The 13,348-nt window shown below is 33.7% G+C and overlaps 1 protein-coding gene across 4 annotated transcripts in view; it reads left to right on the plus strand.

Moving 5' to 3' along the window:
* ABCD2 (ATP binding cassette subfamily D member 2) overlaps positions 1-11,424 on the plus strand; it is a 71,291-nt gene extending 59,867 nt beyond the window's left edge. For 3 of the 4 annotated variants that reach the window (XM_057703089.1, XM_057703090.1, XM_057703093.1), the window contains 2 exons: positions 2,375-2,500; positions 11,205-11,424. In XM_057703089.1, coding sequence (XP_057559072.1) covers positions 2,375-2,500; positions 11,205-11,424 — 346 coding nt within the window. The remainder of the gene's footprint in view (positions 1-2,374; positions 2,501-11,204) is intronic. The other variant, XM_057703092.1, reaches the window with a different exon arrangement.
* Positions 11,425-13,348: the final 1,924 nt, after the last annotated feature.

Consider the following 13,348-nt stretch of genomic DNA (forward strand, 5'->3'; position numbering starts at 1 on the left):
TTTGGATACATTTTATTTCTTTTTCTTGTCTGATTGCTGTGGCTAGGACTTCCAATCTATGTTGAATAGAAGAGGGAGAGTGGGCATACTTATCTTGTTCCAGATTTTCTTGGAAAGCCTTTCAGCTTTTCACCATTGAGTATTATATTGGCTGTGGGTTTGTCATAAATATCTTTTATTATGTTGAGATATGTTCTCTCTGTACCCACTTTGGTAAGAGTTTTTATCATGGATGGATGCTGAATTTTGTCAAGTGCTGTTTCTGCTTCTTTTGAGATGATCGTGTGGCTTTTGTCTTTTCTTTTGTTGATGTGGTGTATCATACTGATTGATTTGCATATATTGAACGATCCTTGTGAACTGGGATGAATCCCACTTGGTTGTGGTTTATGATCTTTTTTATGTATTATTGGATTTGGTTTGCTAATATTTTGTTGAGAATTTTTCCATCTATGTTCATCAAATATATTGGCCTGTAATTTTCTTTTTTGGTATTGTCTTTGTTGACTTTTGGTATCAGGGTGATGGTGGCTTCGTTAGAACATCTTTGGGAGTGTTTTCTCCTCTTCAACTTTTTGGAAGAGTTTGAGAAGGATTGGTGTAAGTTCTTCTTTGTATGTTTGGTACAATTCTCCTGTGAAGCCATCTGGTCCTGGACTTTCATTGTCATTTATTCTAAAACATCAGAATTTCATCAGAGGAAATTGTCCTGGTAAATACTTGGTACTGATTTTCAACCCTAAAATAAACAATAAATGACAGTGCATGAGTTGACCTTTGGTCCCATTAACAAAACTAAGTCATGCTACTGAGTACCAAATATAAGTCCAGACAGGTTTGAAAGAAGACAGAGGAAGGATAAAAAAGATAAGGAGCTGGGGGTGAAAATGAAAGAAAGAGAGTAAACGGAAGGAAATGGTGGCAAATGATAGTTGCCACTGACAGTAGTAGTAGACAGTCATTTCCAGAGTAAAAATTGAGCTAGGAAAAAAGTTGTTGAGTACAATCAGAAAAATATTTAGATTTTTTTCCCCAAGAAAATGGTCTCAATGTTCCCAGGTTAAATGCCTCTTCTAAATTTGTCAGATTAGGCATACTTGCTTATGCAGAATCTTGGATCAATGAAATTCCATTAATAGTAATTAGATACCCACATTGTTGATAAAATTATCTTCTCAATAAATGTTTGCCAACAGGGTTGTGACCTGTTTGATAATTAGCTACTACAGTAAGTACCTACACACGAATGAGTTCCATTCCAAGAGTGTGTTCATAAGTCCAATTTGTTAGTAAGGCCAACAAAGTTAGCCTAGGTACCCAACTAATACAATCGAGTATATAGTACCGTGCTGTAACGGGTTTATAATACTTCTCACACAAATAATATGTAAAAAATAAACACAAAAATAAACATTTTTAATCTTACAGTTCAGTGCCTTGAAAAGTACAGTAGTACAGTACAATAGCTGGCGCTTCTTAGCAGTACCAAGTACATCACTGCTGCTTTTACAATTGCTTCTGGACGTCCTGGGCTTGAAATATTCAAGATACTATACTACTGTACTCTATACAGTAAAGTACACAAAAGCACAACCACTGTAGAGGGTGCACACACGTACACTGTACGCCAGACACATGAACTAACTTATGTGATTGGACATGCAAACACACGTTCGCATTTTTGAAAGTTTGGAACTTGAAGATTCGTATGTAGGGAACTTAGTCACAACCTTTCACCAAGAATGAACCTTCCTTCTGCAGGAAAGTGCATTTAGTGACCTGTCTCATCTTTCCTCTGCCTCATATTCATGGTTCACCCATCTGCAATAAAGTTTATTGTATTATAAGCAGGTATCAAAAAATCTATTTAAAATCTAAGAAAAGATGTAGAGAACAAACATATGGACACCAAGAGGGGAAGGGAGGGTGGAATGAATTGGGAGATTGGGGTTGATATATATATACGCTACTGATACTGTGTATAAAATAGATAACTAATGAGAACCTACTGTATAGCTCAGGGAACACTATTCAGTGCTCTGTCGTGACCTAAATGGAAAGGAAATCCAAAACAGGGGGGATATATGTATACGTATCACTGATTCACTTTGCTGTGCAGTAGCACTAACACAACATTGTAAAGCAACTATACTCTGATGAATATTAATTAAAAAATAAAATCTAAGAAGAATATGAAATTCTAGTTCAAAGAGGGTGGAATGACTGCTTTTTTGTTTTATCATTTATCACCTTTCGTATTGTCATTATTCTCTTTTGCTTCTTTAAAGTTGCTAACATTACAGCCCCATGTTGCCCAAATAAAGATTTATAATTCAAAATGAAAATTAGTAATGTATTTGTGCTTATTTTTAAGACCAAAATATGCATTGCTGGATGAATGCACCAGTGCTGTCAGCATTGATGTTGAAGGAAAGATATTTCAGGCTGCGAAAGGAGCTGGAATTTCCTTACTTTCTATTACACACAGGCCTTCTCTTTGGTAAGTGTTGTCAATGCTCATTTATGATAGATGATTTTTCTTTATATTTCCTAAAGAATAACTTTGCCAAACTTTGACTATAGAGCATAAGACATTTCATTTATTTTCTGCCTGTATTTCTGTTAAGGTTAAGCCATGTCTAAAAGAATAAAATCACTCCTAAGCTAACGGCTGAAGTTCATGTATTTGATAATACATGACAGAGATTAGTAATCTTTTCTGTATACTTTAGAGTAACTATCTTTAGGGTTTTAAGTTTTCCAAAAATTTGACCTCCCAATGGGTGGGACCTTACCAAAATTAAATTGAAAACAATGTATTTCTATATCAAGGGAAAAATTAAAAAGTAAAAATATAAAGTGTTAAAATATAGATCTAAAATAAAAGTAATGGGAAAACAAAAGATACCCCAAACCTAACATTATAACATTAATGTATTATTTGAAAATTATCATCACATTCTAATAATTCTGAGAAGTAGAAAAATCCAGTGATTTTTTAAACTGTAAACAGTCTTTATTCTATAGCATACACTGGGAAAGAATATATTTATGTAATTTACATCGTTTTAGTTCTTTCTTAAAAATCCAGTAAAAGGAAATATCACAACTTGATATCCCCCTAAATGATTAAGTTGCAGAAAGCACAAAGAAAAGGCTTTTTGTTTTTTGCTTTGTTTTAAAGAAAAATGAACAAAAATATTTTATAAATAGTATTTCATAAAACTTAAGGGGTTTTCCCTTTTAAAAAAATGATGACACCATTTTTATCATCCCCCTACTTTTTTATTGATTCATCATCATAATAATAGTTGCTAATGCAGATTCAGCACCTGTTCTACTCTAGGCTCATTTTATTTAAGCCTAATAACGACCCTATAGAGTATAGGTAGTTTATTTATTTCCATTATACAGATGAAGAAACTGAGAGCTAGAAAAATGAGAAAAGTAATTTACTATGATCATCTTCTCTATGCCCTACTATATTTCCCTACCTATTATAAGGAACTCAAAATGTATCTCATGCATAAATGATAAAAACACTTTTTCATTCATACTACATTCTACTGTCTACATTCACATTTCTATTTCATCAATCAGAATCTTTTCCTTTGACATGTTAGTAACTATATAATGGATTCTGTATGCTTTGGCCTCCTATTTCCCAAGGGACAGGAAGGATTCTTTCTCTCTCTCTGACTGGAGCATAATGTGGCATGTGTCTGATCACATTTATGCCAAAGCTGTCGTTATATACTTGTACATGACTTCAAATCTAGACTAAGTAGCAAGATTTATTTGAGTTAATGCTTAAAGCTTTTCCAGACCCTTTACCTTACAGAAAATGTTTACTTTAAAATTGTCAGGACTTCCATGGTGGCACAGTGCTTAAGAATCCACCTGCCAATGCAGGGGACACGGGTTTGAGCCCTGGGCCCAGAAGATCCCACATGACATGGAGCAACTAAGCCCATGCCCCACAACTACTGAGCCTGTGCTCTAGAGCCCCCGAGCCACAGCTACTAAGCCAATGTGACACAACTACTGAGCCCGTACTCTACAACAAGAGAAGCCACCACAGTGAGAAGCCCACCCACCGCAAAGAAGAGTAGCCCCCACTCACCGCAACTAGAGAAAACCCACGCACAGCAAGGAAGATCCAACGCAGCCAAAAAAATTAAAAAATAAATAAAAATTAAAAAAAGAAATAAAAAAATAAAATTGTAACTTGAGTTTTCAGTTCAGATCAGGCTTTAATTGCTCAAAGTTCTTTGACCCTGAATTCTACTTCTATTGAGAAGATAATAATCTATTTCACAATTTATTTAAACATTCAGATTTTTCATTTTTTTTCCTCAGTTTACCTGAAAATAGAGAATTTCATGAAGTGACTCTTTCTATGGAATTTTGTAGTTCGTGCCTCTGTTGTTAAAGAATTAATTAGCACCTGGAGTGATAGGACCCTGATTTGCCAATAACCTGAGGCAGTTTGGATCTAGTCCAGGATGAGGTAGAGTCCATGTCAATGAGGATGATTCCACTGACTTTCCCTTGGAGAAAACAGGAACTGGTTTAAGACAATCATGACATAGGCCTGTGGAACCAGGCCAGAAGGACTCCTGAGTCCTTTCTGGCTCTTAGTCCTGGTGTTTTTCTGACCTCTATCAATGGGTTTATTATGCCATGCTGTCATTTCGTTCCTATTCAAGTAGCCTAAAGAGTAATTGGAAGCATATTCAGCCATTTTTTTCTTAATCTAAGAACAAGGAGGTTTTTGTTGTTGTTTTCACAGAAAAATTGGGAGAAAGGTACAGAAATATGCCTTATACTCTCTGCCCCTATACATGCGTAGCCTTCCCCATTATCAGCATCCCCCACAGAGTGGTATAATTGTTACACATCATTATCATCCAAAGTCCATAATTTACATCAGAGTTCACTTAGTGTTGTGGATTCTAAGGGTTTGGACAAATTTAAAATTACATGTATCTCCCATTTTAGAATTATATATAATATTTTCACTGCTCTAAAAATCATCTGTGCTCTGATTATTTATCCCTCCCTCCCCAACCCCTAGAAACCACTCATCTTTAATATTTACACAGTTTTTCCTCTTCCAGAATGTCATGTACCTGGAACCATACAGTATGCAGCCTTTTCAAATTGGTTTCTTTAACTTGGTGGTAGTTATTTAAGCTTCCTCCATGTCTTTTCACAATTTGATAGCTCATTTCTTTTTAGTGCTGAATAATATTGCACTGTTTTGATGTACACAGTTTGTTTATCCATTCACCAACTGAAGGACATCTTGGTTGCCTCCAAGTCTTAGCAATTATGAATAAAGTTGTTATAAACATTCATATGCAGGGTTTTGTGTGTACATGAGTTTTCTCCAGTCCTTTGGGTAAATATCAAGGAGTGCCATCACTGGATCATACTGGTAAGAGTATGTTTAGTTTTGTAAGAAATTGCAAAACTGTCTTCCAAAGTAGATGTACCATTTTTCATTACCACTGGCAATGAAAGAGCATTCCTATTGGTCCACAGCTTTACTAGCATTTGGTGTTGTCAGTGTTCTGGATTTTGGCCATTCAAATACGTGTGTAGTGGACAATTTTTTAAACAAATAATAAAATATAATTTTATGCTTTCTTACAAGAAAAACATTTTTAATTGTAGCTACCCTTAGTATATTTCTCCATAAACTAAAAAGCATGTTAGTTCTACTTTATGAACTAGTTAAGTCATTTTAGGTTGTAGAAATCTATTATTTTCTTTCTTCCTACATGAAATTCTTATTTTCCCTGCAAAGACTTCAGAAGAGGAAAAATATGTATTATATTTTCCTCTATAACAACAAGTGGGTAATTGTTGATTGTAAAGATTAAAATCAACAACAGTATCTGAAGAGGTCAAAAATTATAGAAGCTTATGAAATTATTTGATTCTTGAATAGAATTACAATTTTATAATTACCATTATGCAATGCTTTATCTTATTTGTGCAGGAAGTCTTCAGATTATTTCCAATGAGCCTCTGTTAAAACAGTAGTTTCTTTTAAATTCCTCTGACTAAAATAAACCCTGAAATATTATTTTAGCCCATAATATAGAACACACCTTTGAATATCAGGTCATGAAACACCTATACAGTTTCTTACCCCATGTAGAAACCAAATAATGTTGTAGGACTGGAGTGATGAGACAAATCTTCAGTATACATTGAAGATGGAAGTTGCTTAAGATCTGAACTACTGTGTACTAAAATTGCTCCTGGTTGTAGATCCAAGGTTAGGAAAGCCCTAGAGAAATTGAGAATGAAATAAACAAAAAGTATTTTTTTTTACCATATGACAACAAGCAATTTTTAATACAAAATGTCTGTCAGTAAACATTACCAGGTATACAAATAGACAAGAAAAAGAAAAAATTGACCAATAGAAACAGACCTAAACATGACCCAATTCTTACATTTAAGGTAAATGTTTGCACAGTGCAAATTTTTCACCTACTTTCATTATTTTTAATATTATGGAGTAGTAAATTTACAGAATTCAAATAAAAAATCAGAGTAATTCATTTGTTAAAAGACTAAAAAAAAAAAAATATATATATATATACACACACATTCATATATGCAAATACATTGTTGAATGTCTTTAAAACTAAATAATTATTTAAGGTATGAAAGAAGTACTCTGGAGAACGTTCCATGTGCACCTGAAAAGAATGTTTATTCTGCTTTCAGATGGACTGCTTTCTCTATATATCAATTAAGTCCATCTGATCTAATGTGTCATTTAAGGCCTGTGTTTTCTTACTGATTTTCTGTCTGGATGATCTGTCTACTGAGATACATGTGGTATTAAAGTCTCTTATTGTGTTACAGTCAATTTCTCTTTTTATGTCTTCTAATATTTGCCTTATATATTTAGATGTTCCTACATTGGGTGCATATATATTTACAATTATTATGTTTTCTTCTTGGATTGATCTCGATCATTATGTAGTATGCTTCTTTCTTTCTTGTAACAGTATTTATTTTAGTCTATTTTGTCTGATAAAAGTATTGCTAGTCAAGATTTCTTTTCATTTTGGTTTGCACGGAATGTCATTTTCCATCCATTCACTTTTAGTCTGCATGTTTCTCTAGATCTGAAGTGAGTCCCTTGTAGGCAGCAAATATATGGGTCTTGTTTTTATATCCATTCAGTCACTCTTTCTTTTGGTTGGAGCATTTAGTCCATTTATATTTAAGGTATTTATCTATGTGTATGTTCATACTACCATTTTGTTAATGGTTTTGGATTTGTTTTTGTAGCTCTTTTTATCCCTTACTTCTTTTGTTCTCTTCTCTTGTGATTTGATGACTATCTTTAGTGTTGTGTTTGGATTCCTTTTTCTTTTCTTCTTTTTTTAAATATTTATTTTATTTAAAAAAAAATTTGGGTGGCTGTGTCAAGTCTTAGTTGAGGCATGTGGGATCTTTCCTTGTGGTGCTCAGGCTCTTCGTTGCAGCATGCAGGCTCCTCTCTAGTTGTGGTGTACAGGTTTTCTCTCTCTAGTTGTGGTGCGCATGCTCCAGGGCGTGTAGGCTCTGTAGTTGTTGCACATGGGTTTCAGAGTGCCTGGGCTCTGTAGTTTTGTGGCATGTGGGCTCTCTCATTGAAGTGTGTGAGCTCAGCAGTTGTGGTGCGGGGCTTAGTTGCCATGCGGCATGTGGAATCTTAATTCCCCAACCAGGGATTGAACTGGTATGCCCTGCATTGAAAGATGGATTCTTTACCACTGGACTACCAGGGAAATCCCCCTTTTGTGTGTGTGTGTGTGTACATCTGCTATAGATTTTTGGTTTGCAGTTACCATGAGGTTTTTATACAGCAGTCTATATATATAGTGATTTAAGTTTCTTATCTCTTAATTTTAAATGCATTATAAAAAAAACCTGTATTTGTATTCTCCTCCCCCATGATTACTGTTTTTGATATCCTATATTATGTCTAATTGTTTTGTATCTCCCTTAAAAGTTTACTGTGGATACAGATCCTTTTTAATTAGAAAATCCTTTTATTTTTACATTTAAAATTTTTTATTTTATATTGGAGAACAGTTGATTTACAATGTTCTGTTAGTTTTAAGTGTACAGCAAAGAAAATGATTTTTTTTTTACTACTATTTTTCTTGTATCACCATCCTTCTTTTGTTTTTCCATTACTTTTGTTTTAGCTCTCTTATTTTTTTATGGGAAACTTTTATTTAATTTATTTTTTATTTTTAATTTGTTTTTAATTGGAGTGTGGTTGTTTTACAATGTTGTGTTAGTTTCTACTGTACAGTGAAGAGGAGTTCCCTGTGCTACACAACAGATTCTCATTAGTTATCTATTTTATACATATTACTGTATATATGTCAATCCCAACCTCCCAATTCTTCCCACCCCAGTTTTCCCCCCTTGGTGTCCATATGTTTGTTCTCTACATCTGTGTCTCTATTTCTACCTTGCAAATCTGTACCATTTTCCTCGATTCTGCATATATATGTGTTAACACACAATATTTGTCTTTCTCTTTCTGACTTACTTCACTCTGTATGAGTCTCTAGGTCCATCCACGTCTCTAACAAATGACTTAATTTTGTTCCTTTTAATGGTTGAGCAATATTCCATTGTATATATGTACCACATCTTCTTTATGCATTCATCTGTTGATGGACATTTAGGTTGCTTTCATGTCCTGGCTATTGTAAATAGTGCTGCAATGAACATTGGGGTGTATGTGTCTTTTTGAATTATGATTTTCTCTGGGTATATGCCCAGTAGTGGGATTGCTGGGTCATATGGTAACTCTATTTTTAGTTTTTTTAAGGAACCCCCATACTGTTCTCCATAGTGGCTGTATCAGTTTACATTCCTACCAACAATGCAAGAGGGTTCCCTTTTCTCCATACCCTCTCCAGCATTTATTGTTTATAGATTTTTTTGATGATGGCCATTCTGACCAGTGTGAGGTGATACCTCATTGTAGTTTTGATTTGCATTTCCCTAATAATTAGTGATGTTGAGTATATTTTCATGTGCCTCTTGGTCATCTGTATGTCCTTGGAGAAATGTCTATTTAGGTCTTCCTCCCATTTTTTCATTGGGTTGTTTGGGGTTTTTTTTTTTTTTTTTTTTTGATATTTTTAGCTCTCATAGTTTAATAGCAGTGTTGTCACATTTACATTTTTTCCCTTGATGTAGGAATACATGGTTTTCAATTTAATTTTGTAAGGTCCTGCCTGTTGGAAGGTCAAATTTTTGAAAAACTTAAAACCCTAAAGAAAGACCTTAAAGCTCAAAAGTATATGAAAAAGATTAATCTCTGTCACATGTTATCAAACATATGAACTTCAGACTTCAGCTTGAGAGTGATATTTACTCTTTTAGACATAGTTTAACATAGTTTAGTTTCCCCATCTTACAGCATGTTAAAACCATCCAATCAAATCAAAATGGGTTGAAACCCAAATTTCTATCAATTCATGAATAGATAAAATGTATAATACCATACAATGGAATATTATTCAGCCATAAAAATGAATGAAGTACTAAACTACAATAGATGAACTTTGAAATCATTTTGTTGGGTGGAAGTCAGTCACAAAATGTCACATTTTGTATGCGTCCATATATATAAAATGACCAGAATAGAAAAATCCATAGACACATAAAGGAGATTGGTGGTTGGCAGGGGCTGAGCAGGAGAAATCGGGTTGGTCTGCTAATGGGTATGAGATTTTTTTGGGGGGTGAAGAAAATATTCAAGAATTGGATAGTGCTGATGGTTGCATGAGCTTGTAAATATACCAAAAATCACTGAATTTTACATTTTAAAAGGACAAATTTATGGTACATGAATCATATCTCAGTTTAAAAAAAGGAAGTAAAAGCTACTTGATATATGCCTAATGATCATAGTAAATAACGCAGATGAGAGCTTAAAAGAGAACAAGAAGTGGAAAAAAAACTATAAGGGAAAGGCATAAAAACTGAGAAATCGAGGACACATAAGAACAATGTGCCTCTTCAACATAGTGACAAAATGCAGTGGCTCAGCCATACAAGGCCAGTTCTGCCAGCATTACCCTCTTTACACACACCCCACAATTCCCAGAGATTGGTGACCTTAGCATTCATTTAGGAGAAGGTGGACTGCCTCCTGTCTCATCAATAAAATCATCTCTGTACCTCTCTGAAGTTCCTAATTATGAACTTGAACCATGAGAAAAGAGACTAAATTATATGAAAGCATGGAAGTAGCTTTAGATTTTTATCAGTTAGCTCATTTTTTAAAATAGTCTACTTATTTTTTTAAATATTTACTATTTTATTTATTTATTTATTGGCTTCGTGAGGTCTTAGTTTTGGCACACGGGTTCTCCACTGAGGCATGCAGGATCTTTCACTGCAGTGCACGGGCTTCTCTCTAGTGGTGGCATGCGGGTTTTCTCTCTCTGTTTGTGGCACGCGGGCTCCAGGGCACATGGGCTCTGTAGTTTGTGGCACTCAGGCTCTCTCATTGAGGTGCACGAGCTCATAGTTGTGGCACACAGGCTTAGTTGCCCACGGCATGTGGGATCTTAGTTCCCTGACCAGGGATCGAACCCACATCCCCTGCATTGGAAGGTGCATTCTTTACCATTGGACCACCAGGGAAGTCCCCAGTTAGTTCATTTTTAAAAAACGTTTTAAATTTTTGAGAAATGTTTACTAGTAACTCATTCCCAAAGGATAGTGTCCTAGTGAATTGGTATTGTATTTCCTTTATTTTTCTCGGTTACTTTTTTTTAATAACCTTTAAAATTTGTAATTTCTTCCCTCTGCTTCCTTCCCTTATTCCCATTCTAAGTATGCTTTGATATTTATTCAGGAGCCATGCTGGGTTATGAATATAAATAGAAACAACAGCATGTCTTCCTTTGCAGTTCACATATATTCAGAATATAAAATAAATTTACTACAAGTAATAGAATTTCCTAGAGACTAATGACTTTTGGAGTAAAAAAAAAAAATCACAATACTTTACCTTTTGAGGGATTCTTGAAAATGAAATGTAAAATAGGCAACTTACTTAAAATTTGCCTTTGAATATCAATTAGAATAAATCTATAACTAAAATGGCTTTTTGTAATTATTGCTAATAATATTATTTCATTTTGATTATGCAGGAAATACCACACTCATTTATTACAGTTTGATGGTGAAGGAGGTTGGCGCTTTGAACAATTGGATACTGCTATTCGTTTAACACTAAGTGAAGAAAAACAAAAGCTAGAATCTCAGCTAGCTGGAATTCCCAAAATGCAGCAGAGACTCAATGAACTATGTAAAATTTTGGGAGAAGACTCAGTACTGAAAACAATAAAAAATGAAGATGAGACATCCTAATGTATTTGATGTTTTAAACATTAATTTTTAGTTAAAGGCTCAGAGACTTTGTTATAGTGCATGCCTTGTGTTAAGCTAAGCACAGAGGAAAAAAAGGCAGCAAGAAATGTTTTTAAGATTTTAGCATCAAGGTATTGTATGGTCTGACTTTTCAGAAGAAAATAAACAAATGCATTATGTAAGATTAGTCATTATGGCTTATTCTAATTCCTAGTGAAAGCCTAATTCACATGTAAAAGAGGATTTTTTTAGGTGAATTTATGATGAATACTAGATTTGCTATGTGTATGTGATATGTCTGAAATTCTTAACAAACATGGGACATATCTTGAGAATGGACAACTTAAGAGCAGCATTTGGGTTGAAACTGCGTGCATAAAATTAGAAGTCTGAGCAATATTTCTGTCCATTTATGGTTATTAGATTTAACATCTAGAATTCATCTTCTTTTATTGCTAGTGGTCAACTAAACCTGTGTACAAAATAGCTAACAGTTTGATGAATAATTTCAATATGAAAAAAGTTCTTTTAATAGCAGTGGTTAAAAGAAAGAAGCATGGCTATACTTTTATATGTATAAAATATCCTATTTTCAATTCTAGATTTTGAGCACCTCAGTGTGGGCACATAAATTCATTTTAATGAGAATCGTACATATTTTGCTAATAAACTCTTTAATTTTAAAAAGAGAATTGCCAATACAGAAAAGGAATATCCAAATAATGTTTGTCTGTCTGTTACTTTACTTGGAAGGATTATTTATTGCAAATTCTGTCCAGAAATACTTAGCTTGTTTTTGTGCTCAAAGGAGGAGTCCACCACATTTTAAAAATGGCAGTGTTATAATACAATAGAGGGATTTTCAAAATCATAGTAGTAATAACATACATTGGAATAGTACTTTATAATTTACAATCCTCATTTACATCAATTCATTTTAATCTTTGTGACAAACTTTTGAGGCAGGTATTATTTTTCCTAGTTTGCTTTTAAGAAAATTGACACTCAGATTTGCCCTAATTATGCAATTTATTTAGGGGTAGATCCAGGGGTCAAATGAAGTTCCTCTGTTTCTGTGCTATTTTCACTATTATCCTTGAAATTCAACTGGGCTATAATAGCAATAAAAGTTAGATGAGATGTTGAAAAGAGAATAAATTTAATAATGTTAGTGTTATTGTTATTTATTCTTGTTTACAAGATGTGGAAATTAAGTACAGAATGGAAAGGTCATTTGTCTCTGTTTTAAAATGAGGCAGGAAAGTTAGCAAATCTTTCAGCAACTATGCATGCATAGTCAATATTAATGTACTTCTACAGCTAGCAGTCAGAAGGGGAATTGTGTTATAAGTCAATTTAATTTTTATTAAACATAATGAGAAAGAATCTGTATTGAATAGTCATATGAAATAAATCTTATATATTCGATTGCCCTGGAGTTGGAAGTATGAAAGCCAGGACTACATTTTAATCTCCTAATGCCTATGCCACCATGTTGATAAGCCAGGAAAAAAGAAAATGCTGTTATTAGTAGTTTAGGATTTTATTTGCATATTTAGACACAGTTTGAGTCATTGATTCTCAGACTTTTTCAGCTGGCAGAGTACATGGATGTCCTTCATGATGCCTGTAATAGAACATCATGTCATTTTCATATTTTCAATTCTTTCATGCTAAGACATTTTTAATTATCAATAAATGTAGCCTCCTTATATAAAAGAATGTAATATAAAATCAAAACCAGTACATCTTAAGTTTTTCTGTTAGTTTCATTAGCTGTTCATTTGTTTGTCAGTTACTACTACTTCCGATTAGAAAAGTGAGGCAGGCATCAAAGGTTTTTTAAAAAATTCATGGAACCAAAACTTAAACTTGATAAAAATTATTCATTAATTTAAGTTCTATATTAGCGGTTATCCAGTTA

Source organism: Hippopotamus amphibius, chromosome 12 (genome assembly GCF_030028045.1).
Source record: "Hippopotamus amphibius kiboko isolate mHipAmp2 chromosome 12, mHipAmp2.hap2, whole genome shotgun sequence".
NCBI classification, from domain to species: domain Eukaryota; kingdom Metazoa; phylum Chordata; class Mammalia; order Artiodactyla; family Hippopotamidae; genus Hippopotamus; species Hippopotamus amphibius.